Source organism: Notothenia coriiceps, unplaced genomic scaffold, assembly GCF_000735185.1.
Source record: "Notothenia coriiceps isolate Sejong01 unplaced genomic scaffold, NC01 NC01_scaffold00018246, whole genome shotgun sequence".
NCBI classification, from domain to species: domain Eukaryota; kingdom Metazoa; phylum Chordata; class Actinopteri; order Perciformes; family Nototheniidae; genus Notothenia; species Notothenia coriiceps.
Genome location: NW_011350947.1, coordinates 203,156 through 224,891, shown reverse-complemented (window position 1 = coordinate 224,891; position 21,736 = coordinate 203,156). Strand labels below are relative to the sequence as shown.

At 41.7% G+C, this 21,736-nt stretch overlaps 1 protein-coding gene across 1 annotated transcript in view; it reads right to left on the bottom strand.

Moving 5' to 3' along the window:
- LOC104950864 (transcription factor COE1-like) overlaps positions 1-697 on the bottom strand; it is a gene marked incomplete at its 5' end in the record, with an annotated part of 11,987 nt that extends 11,290 nt beyond the window's left edge. The window contains one exon of the mRNA XM_010777441.1: positions 602-697. Within this exon, the coding sequence (XP_010775743.1) occupies positions 602-697 (96 nt within the window). The remainder of the gene's footprint in view (positions 1-601) is intronic.
- Between the last annotated feature and the right edge of the window lie 21,039 nt (positions 698-21,736).

Sequence of the window (21,736 nt, the reverse complement as noted above, 5' to 3'; positions counted from 1 at the left end):
CACAACCACACAAACACACACACCACAACACAACGCCAGCCCACACAACACACAATACACACACGTTTACCGCACACACACACACACACACACACACACACACACACACGTGCCATAGTAATAAATCTATCATTATCTTTTGTGCGTCCAGTATCTCCACTCAGTCTCAAGTGGTGTCTTCCTGATTGTGTTGTGGCCATGAAGATAAGGAAATAATAAAGTCTGCACTCCCTTAAATCTTATTCTAAACCCTGCAACATCCTGGCTTTCTTGCTTGCTTTCCAATTCCTCTTTCCTTCTTCCTTTCTTTCTCTTTTTTCCTCCCTCCAACACCCTTTTCTCTTTCTCCCTGCATTGTGTGTATATTTATGTTCTGACTAGTCAGGGTCAGGGTCTCATGTTTCCTGTAAAGCCGATGATAGCTTGTTTACTCACAGAAACACACACATTCCTGTGTTTGTGTTACAATAAACCCTAAAGTTATGTGTTTTGTTACGTGTGGAAACACAGGCAAAGAAGATAGAGACTTAGGACATGAAAACATGCACAGAAAAAGATAGAAATAAATGACAAGAGTAAAAAAAAGTGCTGTGGTTTGTACCTGGAACCTCCTCATGTCTCGTGGGTTTCCTGCATTTTTTAGACAGTTCTGGTTGCACTTGAGGAAAAACTTGAGGAAGAATCTGTGGAGGAAGAGAGGACAGGCAATATTTGGGGGTTAACATGAGACCAGAGTAAAGACTGCTTTTCTTCAATACATGTGAATTCAAGGTCAGTCTCCAACACAGACAGAACCCAAAATACAGACATAGAAATTAATATTTTACACTGTTGGAAAGTCAAAAATGAATTTCCTTGTGGATATGCGGAACAGCTGCTATTTGTTGAACTGAGATGGCCTTGAAATGTCACATAAAAGGCAAATAAAGCAGCACACTCCAACAAAACTGGTGAGCAAGTTACATTTTTTGAAAATCTTAAATTGAACCTTCAGTTTTTTAGTTTTTTTTGTGAATCCATACTTCATCATATTCCTTAAAACCCTCCTTTCTCTGTTTTTTATTGTCAGTGCTTCAAGAAACATGTGACGTCTACATGGCTGCAGATTAAAACCTTGTCGGTTAGGATTCATATACAGTGAAAAACATGTGAAAAGATAGATTTTAAAATCTACAGAGGTGACGCTAACCCTGACGTCAATGCTTTAAGAAAAGGGGAACTATGTTGACATTGGGTGTTTGAAACGGGACCATATGTCATGAATCTATATTACAGAGTAAATCAAACACCCAGATGGCCATCAACAGCTAACAAACACATCCAGGTTGTGTTTTGGTGTGAGCCAGCTGGCCGGCCTGGCAGAAACAACAGAACACACTCGCACAATAACAAAGACCGACACACACATGCATACACGTTTATGTTTGTTACATCTGTGTGTTAAACCTCAATAAATGCAACACAACTTCACACGCAGGGAGATGATTCGTCTACGTTGCATTCTGAGTATACACCTTATTCTATGTCTTTCTGATTCTCTTTTGTTGCTTTGAGTTCGTACTAGAGATGGACAACACATTGATATATCGATATCGTCGTATACTGTAAAACTAGATAACTTAAAGTAAGCGTCTTTTCCTGTTTTTAAAGGCGGCATTACACTACAGTGATTTCATATTTTAAACAAACAGACTTTATAGCTGGTCTAGTATTTACCACAACCCAATGAACTATTATATCCGCATTACTTATCAATATTTATGAACAATCTCCTTGTGTATATATTTTATAAAGCACCCAAAGTCAACCCTACAATATTGGCGCAATTACATTTTGAGGGATTTAAAAGAAAAAAGTGATATTTGATTGACACATCGCCCAGCCCAAGTTCGGTTGCAAAAAGGTTTTTTCTTTTCTAGATTACATTAGTTTCCTATTGTTCATAGTGTTCTAGAAAGCAGTCACACATCAGCAAAGCACCACCTGTTGAGGATCACCAAGGAAAATCAGCATCTCTTTGTAGCAACAAAATATTATATTAGAAAGTTCCACAAAGACAGCGAAGCTTTTATATTTAATTTCCTCCCATTGTGTCCCCTCTCTGTATTTATCTTCATGCAGTTAAACCACATACTTAAATAATTTCAACTTTTCTGCATCCCCTCAATTCCCTCGTGGCAGAGCCTGGTGCTCTACTGTTCAAGAGATGACAGCCCTTGTACTGGATCACCAGAACAATGCAGAGGTGTGCGCTTGGTGTGTGTGTGTGTGTGTGTGTGTGTGTGTGTGTGTGTGTGTGTGTGTGTGTGTGTGTGTGTGTGTGTGTGTGTGTGTGTGTGTGCTAACATCTACTCCACATGTGAGTGTATGTGCGTGTATGTGCGTGTGTGGCGGTGCAGCACAGCCCAGTGGCAGGTCTGAGTGTAAAACTCTGCGTTAACGAGCTCAGGCTTCGTTAGAACACTGGTGCTGGGATTCTGCATGCCTAATTATCTTGACCCCTTACCCCCAGGTGACAGCCTATCACAGCGGAGGACAGCCACGGTGACCCCTGCTGACCTCCCACTGTCTACTCCTTCTCATAATACTAGCATAGCGTTAACACGACCACCTCAGCTGACCCTCCACCGAACATCTCTGTTTAAAGGAAGCTCACACGCTCTGCTCATCTGCCTGAAATATGAAAAAACTAAAGCAGCGGTGTAAGAAGAGTTGAGATCTTTACAGAAACTTCATCAGTCCTGCATTCAAATATCTAGCATGTAAGAAACCATAATAATTACTGTACTCAAGTCCTACATCTGTTGGTTCATGTGGTGCTTTATGTCTGTGAAATGTAGATCAAATGAACTTAGCAAATGTATACTGGTAAAAGTACAAAGCAGCATTAAACCTCATAAAGCAAACCAGTTACTGGAAATGAAACCATTTAGTTCGATTTTTTATATGTTTTTAAAGTTCAGTGTTTCATAGGCAGCTTATTCACTTTTTAGGGCCACAGCAATCTCTGGCCTCATGATACTTGACATACAATGTTTCAAAATTGTTCCACATAATATAATTTACAGATGTATTATATGGGAAAGAAATAAAACTGTTTTTTGACGGTTGGTATCTGAAAGGTACCCTGAAATGAAATATCAGACCAGATCTTTTTAAGTTTTAAAACCTAATTTATTTTGTTGTATATGTTCTTCTTTGCTGTTACAGACACACAGTTCACTGCCACTTCCTACAATCTGCAGTCAGCCGAAACTTCTATCGTTTGCTTGTTAAAACACAAGATACTAACAATACAGGTAGCGCAACACATTTTGTTAATCAAAACATTCCTTGATTACTAGCCGACCAATATTTCTGCAAAGGGGAATGAGAACATCTCACACATCTAACGGCGAAAGACATGTACGTGTTAAAACATCAACTGAATCACCACTATGATCTCCTATGTATTGATTTAACAATTTCACAGTCCAAATCATTTCCATCTATCATTGGCTTATCTCCCTTCTGATCTGATGATATTGCTCATTATTTTTCATATTTCCATTTGGTGCTCTACTCTATCCGTTTATTTCCTGAGAGAGCGTTTTCTCTCATTGATTGCCAACAGAAGATATTCTACATTTTAATGCAGTATGTGTGCTTTCCTCTTCCCCCTTCACTTGACCCCATCTGGCCTAATCAACTCCGCTACAAAAAGGCCCTGCAGCTACACACACGCCTGCACACACACACAGACACCTTGTGTGAATTGATTGGCTGGTCCAGTCACTGGTCGTTAAGAGGCCTCCAATTAAACCGGGCAATTATAAGAGTCTGAATGACTGTGGGGGAGGGGAGCACTCTCCCCCTCTCGCCTCGATCTCACTCCCCCTCTCCGAGGCCCGATCATGTTCAAGTGATAACAGCGCTGTTGACCTTTGCTATACTGTGAGTAGCGCACTCAGAGAGCTGACCCGGCTCACTCTCACACACACACACCACACACACACACACACACACACACACACACACACACACACACACACACACACACACACACACACACACACACACACACACACACACACACACACACACACACACACACACACACACACACACACAAACCGTCTGCAGGCTAGTGTAAGAATGGTAGCAAGGGAAAGGTATACAACAAAGAAAGAAGAAACAATAAATGAGAAAAATAAATAAATAAAGTTTGAAGACGAGCCTCCAGGATATTTTTACGCTCTTGTCAAGATTATTAATTTGGGCATTTAACATTTTAAGGGCAGTTTAGATACAGAAAAGAGAGATGGGAAGTACCACTGAGAAGGGTATAACATGTAAAAAGGGTCTCATGCCACATTTGTGTTAGTTTTCACAGTTACTGATGAGTGTAGGAAAAGATCATCGGTATTGAATTACCTTTGAAAAAAGTGGATTCACACAATTGTGTCTTCAAACATTTCAAATTCTCAACTGCTGCATTATACAGTATATGTTTGAAACGTACAGCATTGTTACATTGTTGCTGTTAAAAAAAGCCTAACCATAGCCCAATTGAACAGTCAGGAATTACATGTTATGGGTCTCGTTATTATTAAGTTATTCATTACACCTTACACCTCTGCTGTTCTTGGGGGAATAAGAATGCGTCATCAAACAAACACAAAGCCATGGCACATTGTTTTATCACCTATGTTGATACGGCTCACAAGATAGAAAACATTATATGCTTATAAATCCAGATGACACAGAGATACATCAGCATTGATTTGTAGCCTTTGGTTCTGGTCACCTGATGAATGTAAGTCCAATATTCACTCTTCTTCTATCTCTGGTTTAACTCCTTAGAAAAATGCCCGGTTCTTAAGCTGCTGCTAAGTTTGTGTGTCTGTCCTTTGCTTCCTTCTGCTGTAAACTGACCATCTAATTTCAATCAAGTTTACCTGTAGTTCAATGCCTGTTCTTTCAGCTTATAAACATTGTTATGTAGTCAACCACATGTGTCATTTTAAGCTGCTGTTTATTCTTGACCATGTTAATGTAATCAACCGTGCTAGTCTTATTTAGCCTGTTAGCCCCACAGATATGTAGGAAACCATGGATGCTGTTTTTCTTTTGCCTGTTAGCCATGGTGCAGTAGTGAACAGCACAGTTACATCCATTATTCAGAGGCTGAGATGGCAATTATGGCTCAGAGCACAACTGACATTAATATTTAATATATAGGGCTAACACAGACCTGAAGAGAGAGAGACAGGAAGTGACAGAGTGAGGGGATGCAGAGGGGGCATTGGGAAGAGTGAAGAAGAAGAGGGGGATATAGAAACAAACGTAGGAGAGAATGAAGAAAGAGGATTGTGGGAGTTTTGTTTTGACCACCCTCCTGTCATTTAAACAGTTACAATGACGACAGGGCAAGGGTGACATCCGGGGGAATTCCAGCTTAGTGTGTGTGTGTGTGTGTGTGTGTGTGTGTGTGTGTGTGTGTGTGTGTGTGTGTGTGTGTGTGTGTGTGTGTTTCAAAAAGAGTGCGTCTAAGACTGAATGTCTGTGTCCGTTTTATTCCCTAAAGACTCGCTATTCTACAGAGCCAAGAATAACGATGCCGCCTTGGAAGAGAAAAAAACCAACAAAAAAAACCTCTCCAAAACACACACAAACACACACACAGCGTTCTGGTGAGTTGTTGCTGACAGGTGGAGAAATTGCAGTCAGTTAGTGCAGACAAACTGAACAACAGATCAGTGCTTTTGCTGCTCCTTCCTCCTCTGTCTCTTCTCTGTCTCCTCGCTTCCTTTAGATGTCTTATTTCACCTGCCTGCCAAGTTTCTTGGCAGAGCTTTCTGACAGAACGCTGATTTTCACCATCTTCCTCTACGTGCGTGTGTGTGAAACCACTTGCTAATGCGTGTGTACCTATCCTAACTGCCAGTAACTGATCAGTTACTAGTTGCACGCTTCAAAAACACAACACCAGTTTGCACAAAGAGGAAGCCTGTTTGCAAACTCATGCATAAATATGATTCAAAACACCTTCGAGTAGCATTCCAAATACTGTAGGCCAGTATAAGAGCTATGTGGTTATACTGTCACTATCATCATATGTAGCATGGCACTATACTATTTCCGTTAAAGATCATTTTCCTTCTAATCTGTCGTTTCAAATAGCTAATCTTGCTAATATTTGAGCATTTCCCTCTCAGTCTGTTGATCTGTCAGATCAACTTCCTGTTTCCTGTTTACACTGAGTGCTTGTTATTGTTTAATGTGATTACATCAGATAGCATTGCTGGGCCCCGTGCCCGCTATCTGAGTAGTCATGCAGTAGGAAAAACAAGGATATGAAATACTATTACGCCCTCCATTCTGCTGTTATCACAATAATAATGTGATACTGTATTGCTTCCTGTGGAGGAAATGCTTGTTTTTTTTCTTTGCCTTTGTAGTATCTTGTTCAAGAGCACTTCAGCAGAGATAAATCTAGTACGTGGCTCCATACACGGTGCAGGGACATCCCCTAAAACCAAAACTCTGTAAATCTGTTAGAAAAACTACAACTAGGGTTTGATGTGGTTTGTGTTCATTAGGAGTTACAGGCCAGAGGTGTGGTACGTTTATAAACTGATAAGGTGTTTTTTTTTTAAAGGGTTAGGGAGATTAAAATGACAGAAAGAAGGGAGTAGATGAGAAGAGATTTGAGATAGAAGATACATTCATTTCACTTGGAAGAATAACTGGAAATCCATTTGATTCTGGCTTCAATAATATGTGAGGTTAACCAAGTCTTGCATAACGTAGAAGCTGTAATACCACAGCCCGCCTAAGAACTTTAATGTGTACAACTGATTCATTGTATTTTTGTTTTTCAAGCATATAGGGCTCCAAATAATAATAATTTTCAGTAGCGATCCATTTCCGATCAATACATTGAAAAATAATTAATCATTTTGTCAAGTAAATGTCAAAGCCACACCTTTTTCCAAAGCTGAAGGTAACTTTTTTTAAATTGCCTGTTTTGTCTGCACAGCCCACATTGAATGATATATTATTTCCAAAGATGTAAAACATAAGTAAAATAAATAAATCAACAATAAAGCCTCACAATGAATGTTATGTGACAAACTGGAGATGTCATAACCTGATTGATGTGTGTTTATACCACTGACAATGCCTAGTGTTTGGTGTTTTCTTTGCATGCTTGAGACTCACAAAAGTCTAACTGTATAAAGTAGCTTCTGTGGCTGGAAACATGCCGTCATTTGAAACAAAAAGAGGGATTGGGAAGACGTCCACATGCACACACTCAGAGCCATGGATGAGTATTCCTGAGAGTAACAGGAGCGTGAGAAGAGGAGAGAATAAAAAACCTAGACACATAGGAGAAAGTGCGAGTAAAGGGGGGGCGAGTGGAGTGCAAAAGAAAGAAAAAAGGCAGCGAGGGAGGAGGGAGGGCGGGAGGAAATGCATGGGAGAGGAAAAGAGAGTTATGCGAGGGAACAAGACTTAAGAGAATTGAGCAGAGCCGAGCGAAGCGGAGTTATTTTACATAATGATGGTTGATATGCACAGAGGTAATTGATAGCTGAGCTGCAGCCCAAAAAACACCCAGCTAGCTGTCAATCACCGCTCATCTCCCAGGAGATATGCTAATGATGATGATGATGAGGGCTTAGCTTCATATTGCTATCATTACTATTAATGCTGTCATTGTTGTCATCTCTGCATATTTAAATGACAGAGCAGGCCAGGGCGGAGATAGCCCGCCTGTGTGATGTCTATGAGGAGGCCTGCACTGTCTGCCACGGCTGAAATAAAATGAGTATTAATAACCTGCACAGTGTACTTCTGCAGCGCTGGTGTGGACCCGAACAAGTGTCATTACATCATTGTTACATGTAACCGTGACACTGATGTCAGCAGTTTGTGACAAGGCGGCTCAGAGTCGCTCAGAGTGACATGCCGTCATTATGCATGGACCACAAGCTGCAACTGTATAGGCTAAAGGATTATCAATATGTTTACAGACAGCGATATGATGAGGGAAGATCTTTTATCAGTGTGTTATAAGGATGTAAAGGAATATAAAATAGGCTAGGAGCTGTTTTGTAGAGTAACTCCATGCATAGGTGTGTTTTTCTCCCGCAGTCATATAATGAAATGAAACAAAAGTTGCTGAAAATCATCATTAAAGCTTTTTAAAACGTGGTTCTTTTTTTTGGGTTGTTTTTGGACGTCAGAAGGGATGGGGTTGGACAGGTGATCTGTAAACAAGCTAGATTGTCTAAACCAATGAATACACTACAACAGTGATTACTCTGTCCGTCGATGGGAGGCGGCAAAGTTGAACTAAGACTGTGTTGTCAAAAGCCTGATAAGAGACAGCTGCATTGTGTTTAGCCAGAGACCTACGCATGTGTGCGTAACCCTATTTCTTTGGTAAGCCGTGCAACACAAAAAACAAGCAAACTAATTGTCAGGAAAATCTGGGAATACATACTTTTTTTGATATAAATGAAATGTATATATTCACTGTAATGGTCATTTGTATACAGATAAAGGGATTATTGAATATTATCAGCCTTGATAAATACTTTAACTACAGTGATGCTGCAAATCAGAAGACACAACACATCTAATAACCCTTAATAAGGTATTAACCAATGTGATGCAGTTTGGGGACATGATAACTTTAAATTACAAAATGTTTTCCTTCAAGACAAATATTGTCAGGGGTCTTATTCATGGCAGGGAGAGAATCGGGGGAGAAGAGGGGCTCGACAGACTTGGAGGGAAGGAAGAGGTTACCGTGGTGTATATTTTAAAGGCTGAAGGCAAACTGTTGAATTATAGATGAGAGGGATTGATTTAGGAGAGGGGGGGGAAAGAAAAAAGGATAGAAGAGGTGGAAGGAGGGACAGAGGAGAGGGGGGGAGGAGGGGGTGAGTGAAGGGTGAGCAGCTAAAGGATCGCTAGCTCTGGGCCAAACATGTATGTATGTACACACACACACACACACACACACACACACACACACACACACACACACACACACACACACACACACACACACACACACACACACAGATTACCTCAAATCGATCTAAAGCTCAGGCTCCCTCTCCTTTTTACTTCTCTCAGTTGCTTTCAAACACACACACACACACACGCTTGAATGCACACATGCCCACACACACTCTTTACTCCAACAATCTGCTCACACACTCACAGTCTGGATGATTATATGGAAACAAGGCAACAGTACCTGTGACCTGCAGATCAGCAGGGAGATAAACTAAACTAGTGTGTGTGTGTGTGTGTGTGTGTGTGTGTGTGTGTGTGTGTGTGTGTGTGTGTGTGTGTGTGTGTGTGTGTGTGTGTGTGTGTGTGTGTGTGTTCCTTTGTCATTGGTCTTACAAATAATTTATGTCGGGTGGGGGGAAAGAAAAGGAAGAGTGGAGAGGAAGGGAGTGATGAAGGAAGTGATATTGACAGGAACCTCTTCCTCCTCTCTCCTCCTGTCTCCTCCTCTCTCCGTCAGTCATTCACTGAATCACACACACAGGTCTCCTGCCTGTTAGATAGCCTACATCTCACACACACATGCACACACACTGACTGCAGAAGAATTTCCAAGTTAAAATTATGCTGATGGAGAAAACCCAACAATTTCATCACTCAACTTATCACAACACGTTTTTGGATGTCCTAATGTATTTAATGATTGGTGCAAATGAGGTGTTTAAACACTTCAAACAACCTTTAGGTTTTCCATCTTGTGGTCACTCAACTTCAAGATTTATAAAGTTGTCAGAGCTCCGCAAAACCTCTGAGGGTTGGACCACTGACTTGTTCACATCCCATCTCTTACCAGCAGTCAATGTTGGTTCCTTTAAACCACGACCACAATCTGTTCTTAGCATTAGCTCAGAATTGACCATAGCCTTAACCCGGGGCAGCAGAAGGTCCATTAGGAAGGCAATAAGAAAAGGACCGGTTATGATATTGACCTATGAGGAGTGTGTTAGTGCAGTTAATGTGAGCATATATTTACATGTATGTATTCATTTAAAGGTGAATATTGCAAAGATAAAATATATACAACCAAAACTGTATAAGAGGTACATACTGTATGTTGTATTTCTCTACAGGTGCTTCTGTTTGTGTGCATTATCCTTGGGGATTATGTGTGTACTCCATTCTGATATATTGTAAATGGGGATGATATCTTAGTGACACATGTATTTCCTAACATTCGGTCTATATGCTGTAAAATGTATTATCTCTTCGATTTACACACGGCATCTATTTCACGTCTGTCCGTCCTGGGAGAGGGATCCCTCCTCTGTTGCTCTCCCTGAGGTTTCTCCCATTTTTTCCCTTTAAACTGTGGGTTTTCTCCGGAAGTTGTTCCTTGTACGATGTGAGGGCCTAAGGATAGAGGGTGTCGTTTTTCTCATACTGATATTCTGAACAATCTGTGCTGTTGTATTAGCTGTAAAGTGTCTCTACTGTCGGCTATTTTTATTATATGTACAGCACTTTGGCTCTACCAAAAATCGTTTATAAATGTGCTATATAAATAAAACTTGATTTGATTTGATTTGGTTTAGTGAGTGCTGGGGAAATGTAATATTTAGAAAAAACTCACTGCTTCCTGTGCTCTGGTCTGGCTCTACACACTGACTGTTCACTCATAAGGAAATTATACTTACTGCTATTAAGTTTTGAATATTTTATTTCATATTGGGACTCTTTAGATAAAGATGCCGGGAACAAACCGGATTTGTTTGTACACCTCGGTCTCTACTCAACAGAGACGTGGTTTTTGAACATTTTCACAGAAACACAGAAAATATTGAGTAGTTTGATAAGTCTCTGTTTTAAAGACATTTGGAGAACAGCAACTTAAAGGTTAATTTGTGATCTAAACAGGAAGAGGTAAGCGGTGGCGGGAAAAAAGAAAAAAGAAAAGCAGAGGGAAATGTACGGGGCACGCTTGAGGATTAGACTCCCACTACGTTTGTCAAACAAATTGAACCCTGTCCAGGTTCCTCACCTGTGCGCTCACACACACACACACACACACACACACACACACACACACACACACACACACACACACACACACACACACACACACATAGACTGCCCGCGTGGCACACATATGGCTCACCCGGTCCAAATAAGGAAATATGCATACATTAACATAACTAATGTAAGAACCACTCCATTTAATATGCTAATTCACTGGAATATTACTGAGCTCCGTCTGTTGTAAATGAATAAATTTGAATTGCAATTAGAATAATCCTTTATAATTAATGAAAACTGTCAATTTTGGTTCAGAAGTAATTTGATTAACGGGTTGATGGGGCACCAATTAAGTGGAGGATGAGGAGGAGCCCAGAGGAGGAGGAAGAGAAGAAAGAAGACAAGCTCTTCAGATAATCTCTTCCTCTTCATGTGTAATGAGAGATTAAGCAAAAATGATGTAATGTTCCTTTAAAGACACAAAATGTAAAACAAACAGAACGCTTCTCTTACCTTTGTGGATATCACAGCAGGAAGAACAGGAGGAGGCAAAAGAAGAGAGGGAGAGAGAAGTGATGATTAGATAGAGGACATAACACAATTTGATATATGTTCAATTAATAACACAGACTTCAAACATACAACGCCGTTAAAACACCTTCTTTATGACTCATTATATTGTATGTATCTTCTGATAGTGTTGTTTCTGCACGGGTCCAGTAATGGTGTCATTGGCTTTCTAATTCACAAGAACCTCCTACCACTAATTAACCACATCCATGTTGCTGTTATTAGCTAATTACAAGACTGGACACAAGCCCGGCTAATTAAAGCTATTACATCTGAGAGTGTATGTGTGTGAGAGGGTGTATATTAAGGCATTTCAGGACTTCATGTTTTAATGACACACTATAAACTGCATTGCAACAGACCATGTGATGCCACCCCCCACTCTCTCAGCACAACACACTGCTGCTCCCCTCTATTCCCAGATCAATAGCCAAGGTCATTATGTGCAGCTGAATCATATGTTTTACTAAAGTTGCTGCGTGTTAATAATATTTCAACAGAGTTGCAGGAAAGAGCTTCTAATTTAGCTCGTTTAGTCAACACTGTCATCCATCATGGTGAAAACACAAAAGACACCCCTGACTCTCTCTCTGCCGTTTCCCTTTCTCTCCTCCACAGCACCTCCTCCCATCGCTATTCATTCTCCTCTTCTCATGTTCTGCTTTATCCTGCTCCGTGCTTTTCATTTCTTATAGTAAACACCTTTTTACATTTATCCTTTTCTTTCCTCTCCTCTCATTACAACAGCAGCTTTTCCTGCATTTGCACTCTCTAATCCTCTCCTTATACAACTGAATATTCATGGACTTGTTTTGTTTTTGAATATTCAAGAACCAATTAACAGGCTGTTTATGAATAATTAATGCTCATTATTTTCTCCCTTTTAAATGTTTAATAATTAAAATCTATAAATCAGCAAACAAAATGCCATTTTTATTTACCACAAACTTTCAATCGAGAGCATGTGGCAGTGTGTGTGTGTGTGTGTGTGTGTGTGTGTGTGTGTGTGTGTGTGTGTGTGTGTGTGTGTGTGTGTGAGTCATGCTGACAGACTATTTAACAACAGCTCAGGAACTCTCTTTTTCATCTGCCAACCATCTATCGGCCTGCCACCGAATCAGTGTGTGTGTGTGTTTGTGTGTGTGTGTGTATTCACACTCATGAATAAATGAACTTGTTAAAGAGAGATGAAGAGAAAGAAGGAGACAGCTTCTGCTGTCCTGTTCAAAACTACCTGATCTGGCACACCGCTTAGCATGCAGGAACACACACACGCACACACGCACACGCGCGCACACACACACACACACACACACACACACACACACACACACACACACACACACACACACACACACACACACAGCACTGACAACTGTCAAGCACTCACCTCACAAACTGGGGTGTAGGTAATTAACCAGACAAAACAACTCACAACACCTCACAGATCAAGAACACAGAAGAAGAAGAAGAAGAAGAACAAGGAAGACACACGACAAAAACACCAAAAAAAGAAAACAAGGAGAAAAGAGACGCTCCGACTACAAAACAAGCCAGAACTCCTAAACAAGGAGCTCCACCCAGGAGTACAGACGGCGGGATGATGATGAAAATAGAAACAAATCTGCACTCCTCCACTTATCTCTCCCCACCTCTTCACTATGTTTTAATTTGTGCATTCTACATCATCACCAGTGCAATTTATTCTAATTGTAAACGTTAATAAAACTGTTGATTCAATTTTTCTCTCTCATACTTATTTCAGAAACAAAGGTGTTTTAGTACTAATTTGAGAAATAGCGATAGCGGTACTGCTGGTGTGAATCTGAAGCTGCCAGTCCTTTTCTTCATTACTGGTGTTTCATTTCTTGTCAAAAATGTTTACAATGATACATTAACAAGGCCTCAAAAGGAAGATAACTCATAAGCTGCCCTCTAGAACATGACATAAAAGTGTTCTCTAGATACAAGTTGAATAACACAACATGGTTAATGGATCAATTATGGTTGAGACTAAATAAATTACTTTGTTAATGTTTTAAAAACATTGTGGTTTTGGTTAAAATGCCTTCTTTGTTAGGGTTAGGGGGAAATCGGTACACTAATAACAACAACATGGTTAAGATTAGGGAAGACTGTGGTTATAAATTAATAAATGACACTGAAAAAATGGGAGAATAAATATGTTACATATAATTTCATTATTTTATCCTTCACCTGAACCCGATCTGTAGAATCCAGAGCTTAAACTTTATTTCCCATATTTCTTTCCATACTTCTAGCTGCTGATCCACTTTTATCCCTTCTTTCCCTCTTTTTAGCTCCAGCTGGTTTACTTAAAACACATATTTTTTGATGCACCAGCGGGGGAAAGTCGCCACAGACACCACAACTCCAAATGTAAGAGCTTGCCTAAGAGGAGATATACCTAATAAGCACTGTATAAACTTTTTTGGCAAAGGCTTGAATGTAATGGATGTTCATTTATATGTAAAAGTCCTGCACTCCAGCTTTAAAGGTTAAATTGTTTAGCACACGTACTAATAATTAACCATGACTCTCTTCTGTTCAAGACCCTGACAATGAAGCAGCTCAAGGCCATTCAGGCACTGTTCATGTTATCATTTATACCTATCATTTTGAAAATGTCTTCCATTAAAAAAAACAAAGATGTGTTTGATTGCACCCTTTCTTTCTCTTTCTTTCTTTCTTTCTTCTCAACCAATTATACAAAGACAAACAATTAATTATTTAAAAACACATGACCCAATTTAATTAGAGCCTTTCGTTCAATTAACAGTTTCCCCCCTTTGTTCTCTGTCAAGGGTGGATGTTATCATGATGACAAATATCATATGTGTGAGTGTGTGTATTGAAGTGTGTGCTGACTCCCTGACTATTGCCAGTGCTACTTCCTGTTATGGCAAGTCTCTCGGTGTAGAAGAATTGCAGAGCGTAAACCACTAATTAGCTCCCACTCAGACAAACCAAGATTGTACAGGCAGTGTGCATACAGCTCTTTTTTTATTCCTTCTCTGTTTAATCTCCCTGTTGTTTCCTATTTGTACAGCTCATTATGTGATCAAAGCCATTAACATGTTTATGGAGCGGGCCCTTTCATGTTGCAATAAAACACAGTGAAGCAACACATAGAGAGTCATAAGGATATGAAATATGAATGCAGAGCCCCAAAGACGAGGAGAAAGTGTGTGTTTGTGCACATATTTGTGTGTGCGAATGTGAATAAAGTACTTTGGAATCTGATGAAACTCTAAGCTAACAAATACGATGAGGAGGACAGGGGGCATTTTAGTCTTTGAGCTTTTTCCACACACACACACACACACACACACATACACATATGGAAATACATAAACAGAGGCAGTAACTGTTAAATAATTCAGCATACACAAACACACACTGGAGGCAAGGTGAGGGTAAAAGCACAGCTAAGCTAACAGGCATGCTGAGCTGCCCGCAGTGTCAACAACCAATCAGGATGGAGCGCGGTGGCCAGAGAGAGAGATGTGACCCCCGGTGACCCCAAACTCTAATGATTTATAAACATGACCGAGAAGTGTGTGTGAGTGTGTGTGCATGTGTGTGTGTGTGTGTGCGTGTGTCGGAAACCCTGAAGCTATTTAAATGTGGAGATGAATTCTTATTTATTCACATAGAAAAGAGTGGATGTGGAGACCCCAAGGGTAAGGGTTCAAAACAATACAGAGAGGGAGGAATAGAGTGAGAGAGAGACGAATATAGACTCAGAAAAGAAAGGGCAAAACAAAGATTAGCAAAGAAAGAGAGAAAGAAGGCAAATAAGAAGACACAAAAAGATGGAAAAAGAGATAGAAGTGAAGTTTAAAGAGGAAAAACTGCACCCAGATCACGTAGACGGAGGAGGTTAGAGGGGCGTAAAAGTCCCTCTTTCACAATCCAAAGGGGGGCACACACACATACACACACCATTCACACACACACACACACACACACACACACACACACACACACACACACACACACACACACACACACACACACACACACACACACGTTAAATCATGAGTTATGTCACATTGTGTTTCACGTGTTGTCATATGACACAGTCTCTAGATCTACTCACCAGCACAGCAGTGTTCAGCGAGGGGAGGCGAATGTTTGTCTTGATATTGAGTTTGAGGCGGATTATATATTTTAATCTGATTACATGCAATGCTAAAATCAGCCTGAAGTCCCACTAGCGCCACCTGCAGGCTGCAGTGTTCATTGGAGAAGGTGTTTACCTCCTGTTGGGCTGTTGGGGGTTCCCCTCTGCTGCAGTGTGTTGGATCTGTTTTTCTAACCTTAACCTCAACCCTCTATTGAACTCCTTTGTTTACTTCAGCAACATAGTGACATCACAATGAAACACGCGCATTTCTATTGGCTAGCACTCCGACACATAGGCTAAGGGGCGGGACATCCATGTTATTCTTAAACCAGTTAAGGTGTCCCCTCTCCTGTAGTGTGTTCTAGGTGTTAGTGCATGTAAATGGTCTGCAAAGGCCTCCATTGGACTCCTTTGTTTACTTCCGGAACATAGTGACATCATTATGAAACACGCGCACTTCTATTGGCTAGCGCTCCGACACATTGTACGTGATAGGCTGAAGGGGGCGGGACATTTCTAAGCAGTTGACCAATCACAACAGAGCCAGCCAGCTAACGAATCAGAGCAGACTGGGCTCTGGTTTCAGACAGAGGGAGAATGAGAAAAATAAATAAAGATTTTTGAAAATGACAGCATGGAGACATGTCACGACCAGGAGCCATTTTTCTTTGCAGCCCCTGGTTATTAACAGCATCCTAAAAAGGACTTAAAGACACTGGCACTGACTCACACTGACTCATTCATTCAATTCAGTTCAGTATTCCCTCATTGGAATGTACTTTGTTGTAACAGGAAGGAGGTTATCGGGAAACTAAAGATCCTTATCATGAACCCACACCAGTGAGATTGAGATCTACCTCACGATAACCTGAGGGATTTTTTATGATTAACTATAGTAAGAAATCTAATACAGAAAGTGTGTTTGTACCTTTGTTCCGCCTGGTCCAATGGAGCCAGTCTGTCCATTGTAACCCTGAGGACAGCAAACAGGAAGCAGGTTAAAAATGCAAATCAGAGCGACAAGGAAAGGTACTGTGGAAAAAAACATTCAATCTGGAGCACTGGTTAGGAAACGTCACACCGGATGAGACTCATTTCCCCACGTTAGTAACGTCACTCTTTAACAGAAGGAGACCCTGAAATAACTCCCTTAATCGTCATGATGGGAAACAGAATGAAGCGTCCCAACTAATTGAGTTAATGGACGCAAGTGATGGGACGTTTTGATCATAATTTAATTTAGGCAATTAAATATCAGTTGTGTGCTTCAGAGTAGATTTAACTATTTTCCTTGCGATCTAGGATCCATCTTACATTTGGATTTCAGACAAAACAACCTAATAACGTCTCAAATGTTAACGAATTCTAATATTTGACTGAAATGTGCTAGTATTTATTTGTGTATTACATTGAACACAGTTAATGATTGAGGATTTTTCTCACAGTGTATCCTCGGTCTCCGACGTCTCCTGGAAACCCGGGAGCTCCGATCTGACCCTGGGGAGGAGAACAGAAGATTAGAGACTCTTTATAACTTCAGCGCCCTCTGCTGGTGAAAAAGAGGTGCAACAAAGCTCCAATGTGTTTGTTTTCTTTTACAAATATTGAAGAACAGAGTCACATGTGATGGCTAAACAGCACACTGACAGGTTGATTGGGTCTCTAGGTGAACTTGTGTTTCTTAATGTCAGCACTGTGGTCTTCTGTCGGTGAGAGTTATTATAAAAATGATCTTTAGTCTGCAGTCCGGCTCATATGTTCTGGTTCTTCTCCTCATATCAGAGCATCTTCACCACAAGACTCTACAGCAGGGGTGTCAAACTCAATTTCATGGCGGGCCACATTCGCATTATGGTTGCACTCAAAGGGCCGGTTGTAACTTTAAGACTATATAAAAATACCTATATAAATATATCATATATATAAAATAATGTATTATATCACATTTTTGCCTCTGCATTGGATTATTATCGGATAGGGGAATATCTTCATAATCAACTACGTCTGAAAGCAGAAGTCTAGGGCAAATAATTGCAAGTCTCTTCAGTGAGAATGTCACAAAATGATTTAAAAAGAAAAGCCAAATTCTGGAAAAAAAAGTCACAATAAAAACAAAGAAGTGACATTTTGAAAAAAAGTAATATTTAAAAAAAAGGCAAATTCTAAGAAAAAAAGGTATATTTAGAAGAAAAAAAGTCAAATTCTGAGAAAAAAGTCAAATTTGAGATGCATTGTGGGACATGTAGTTTATGGGCAAAGTGCTCCTGTAAAGCGGCACGTAACCGTATAATAAACATATTCTTTGCAAGCTCTTGTGGGGCCACATAAAATGAAGTCGCGGGCCGGATTTGGACCCCGGGCCTTGAGTTTGACACCCCTGCTGTAAAACCATCTGATCACTGCAGTGTAGCTGAAAATGATCTCAAATGANAACACAAACAGGCGTTGTTGCCGGCCAAACGACAGGCGAGAGAGAGGATGACCCAGGGCGGGGCCCTGGCACTGTCGGGGCCCCAAGAGGAGCATGTGAAGATGAGGCCAAAGGCTACTATCATCGGACCATAACTTGCGTATCCAAAGCGTGATTGGTCATGATGTCGATTAATTGCAAACCAGTGTCGGGTTACAGGGTTACAGACCGTGCTGCACTTGTCACCTCTCACTCTTCGCGTGTCAGAGGGGGTGCGAGGAAGAACGCACGGAGAAACGCGCACAGCAGGAAGGGGCAGGCTGAGGCCCCCCCCTATGGCGGGGGGGGGGGGGCCTGCACAGACCGGGCGGGCCCCTGCTCAAGGCAGGGCCCATCGCACCCGTGCGGATGAGTGGCGCTGTAGGGAGTGGAGTGAGCGGCCCTGGGGAAGAGACAAATAATTTAAGACCATGGCGTCTCTAAGAAAAGAGGCAAAGTGGACCAAGTGAGAAACAGAGCTTGTTAAAACACATGAGTGGACGGAGCTCATTCATAGTTCGATCCTGGCCCACTGGTATCCACAGAACCAGTGTGTCTCATTTGTTCAGAGGACCATGGCGGCTTCAATTAAAGGCCAATGTTGAAAACGCCACTATGAGAATCAAAACACTAAGTGTTAAACAAAATTCCCTCTCAGTCAGAAAAATGCAGGTCACAAAAACATAAGCCCAGTTCTCAGAAGCTCCAATATGAATAATGTCAGTCCAGGATCAAAAACTAAAATTATCTTCCAGCGCAGGCATTAACGAAAGGGCTAACCACATGAGCACCTGTATTCTGTGTATGAGCCCTAGACACATTTCAGCCAGATTTAAAACTCCTAGCAGGACAGAGCTCGACGCTAATTCTCCGCAACTGAACAAAACAAAGTGAGTGGAAGGGACTGCAATATATCAGTAAGAAGGGAAAGAAAGAGAAACTTTAAAACTGTTCAATTGTTAATGATGTGTAAAGACTGATATTTGTTCTATATCGTCTGAAACGTAAGTTCAATGATGTGAAAACGTAACAAAGAAAAAAGGAAACCAAGCTGCTTGCTACACTTTATTTATTATCTAAATTAAGCACTTTAAGATGACACATATTTCAAAGCTATTTTATTATTTTCTCTATTTCATTTTAAATGCAGCCCGAGAGGATCATTTATATTACACATATCCACAGAATGTTAATGTAAATCTGTATAGTTCAAATGTTATTGACCAATAAAATAGTTGTGTTTTTAATTGATGCTCCGACGCTTTTGCATAGGGGAATTTCTCTAACTGGACCTTGTGAATTTTAGTTAATACCTGCCCTATACGATCATAGCCCCGCCTCTCATCCCTCTTCCTGGATCACCGCGTCACCCGTGTGTAATTCGATGCGTTTCGCCAAACAACAAAGCGAATGCACAGGGTTGCGTAAGTGGCTCCAGAAACGCTTCTGACCACGATACAGATGTTAGTGCAAAATCTAGCAGCTCCTCTACCCAACCATCAGCAACAAGGGTATGGAGAACTTCAATGCTGCTTAAATCCACCGCGGGGAATGAACCAGAAGGGCAACCAAGGGCAACCATGCCTTCGCGGGGTCTTATTCGCGTACTTTGGGTATATTGTGGGCGGAAGTACAGGCCACTTAACAGCCCGGCATATGTACTACAGTGTCTCCAGCGGGTCGAGCGTTCTCGTGTGGGCTGGACCACGTTCTGAAGCCGAATCCGGTGTGACGGAATACTTTGTTTGAATTATCCGACTTCGGTTCGTTGTTTGTCTCCGTGTGGAACGGGCCGCAACTTCCCATTCACATTGAAAAATGGGGTGACGTCACGGCTTTTGCCGAACTGCATGTGGTTCGCCGCTCCGCTTTGCTCCGTTGCTTCGGCCTTTGAAAGTTGAAAAAGTTTCAACTTTTCAAGGTCTTCAACGGAAACGTCAGCCAATCAAATCATATGCCAGTAACAAGCCTAGCCCAATCAAACCGCGTGCTTGTGTGTCCGGGTGGGAGATTAATGTGATTGGTTGTTGGTCGCGTTCCAGACACGCCCACCGGCAAGCTTCAACGCACGCTGCCGTGTGGACGTACCGTTTACGGAGCGTCCACACAGCAGCTTGCGTTGACGCTTGGCGGTGGCGTGTCTGAAGCTTGGGGAGTCAACGCGAGCAACGCGGCCAACAACCAATCACATGAATCTCCCGCCCCCGACATACAAACAAAATGCTAGCATTCCATGCTAGCTATATATACTGTCTATGCCTGCTAGCTGTCCATTCAATGTTTAAACGAGGTACACTGGATATAAACTCCCCAAACAGGCGAAACCCTACCAGTTTCACCCACTATCTCTGCCACCTCCCTCCATGCCTGACTCCTTCGGTTTGTATCCCGGTAGATGAAAAGAGACTGATCATACAGCACCGGGTGATTCACTACTCGCAGCATACACGCGGTTTGATTGGCTAGCAGTTGTACTGGCAGATTTTCATAAACGGGATTTGATTGGCTGACGCGAGCAACGCGTAGCTGCGCTCCCCACAATGCAATTCGGCGAAGCGTGACGTAACCCCATTCAAAGTGAATGGGTAGAAGTGTTGAAGCTTCAACGCACGCCGCTGTGTGGACGGGCCGTCACGGCGAACTGCATTGTGGGGAGCGTAGCTACGGGTTGCTCGCATCAAAAGTTGAACCATGTTCAACTTTTGAAGCTTCGACGGAAGCGTCAGCCAATAAAATCCCGTTTATGAGAAATCTGGCCAGTACAAGTAGCCAATCAAATCGCGTGTATGCTGCAATAAGCTCCATTACCGGCAGGTAATTTCTATGTCTCCATAAAAATGGAGGAAAAATAATCATTGGCCCGGTAGTTGAATCACCCGGTCGCTGTATGATCAGCGTGCTGTTTCATCTACCGGGATACAACCGGAGAGCCAGGCGTGGAGGGAGGTGGCAGAGATAGTGGGTGAAAAACTGGTAGGTATTTTTGCCTGTTTGGGAGTTTATATCCAGTGTATCCTCGTTTCAAAATTAATGGGACAGCTATGCAGGCCATTAGAACAGTATATATAGCTAGCATGGGAATGGTTTTTTCGCTTGTATGTCGGGCTGGTGGAGATTCGATGTGATTGGTTGTTGACAGTCGTTTGGCTCGCGTTGACTTCCCAAGCTTCAAGACGACGCCATCGCCTAAGCGTCAACGCCGATGGTCAACGCACGCTTTGCTATGTGGGACGCTCGTCCGGCTCCGGCTGCCCGCTGCACCTCAAACATGCTAACATTAGCGCTCTCGATTCTCGAGGGTCGATGTATGACAAAAACATGGCTTTCTATTTCGTCAGTTTAGCTGTTTATCTCCTTGTTCTCTCTTGTCCTTTCTGCTTTTTGGAGCGCCGCCCTTGGTTGCCTTGTTGTACATTGATAAATGCCAAGCTATTACATTTTATGCTGCCGACTTTGCTGGCCTGCTAGCTACCAGTACATACAGCTGAGTTAGGCGGTTCGCTGTCACGCCAAGGTATCACGATGACATGAAAGTGGAGAAA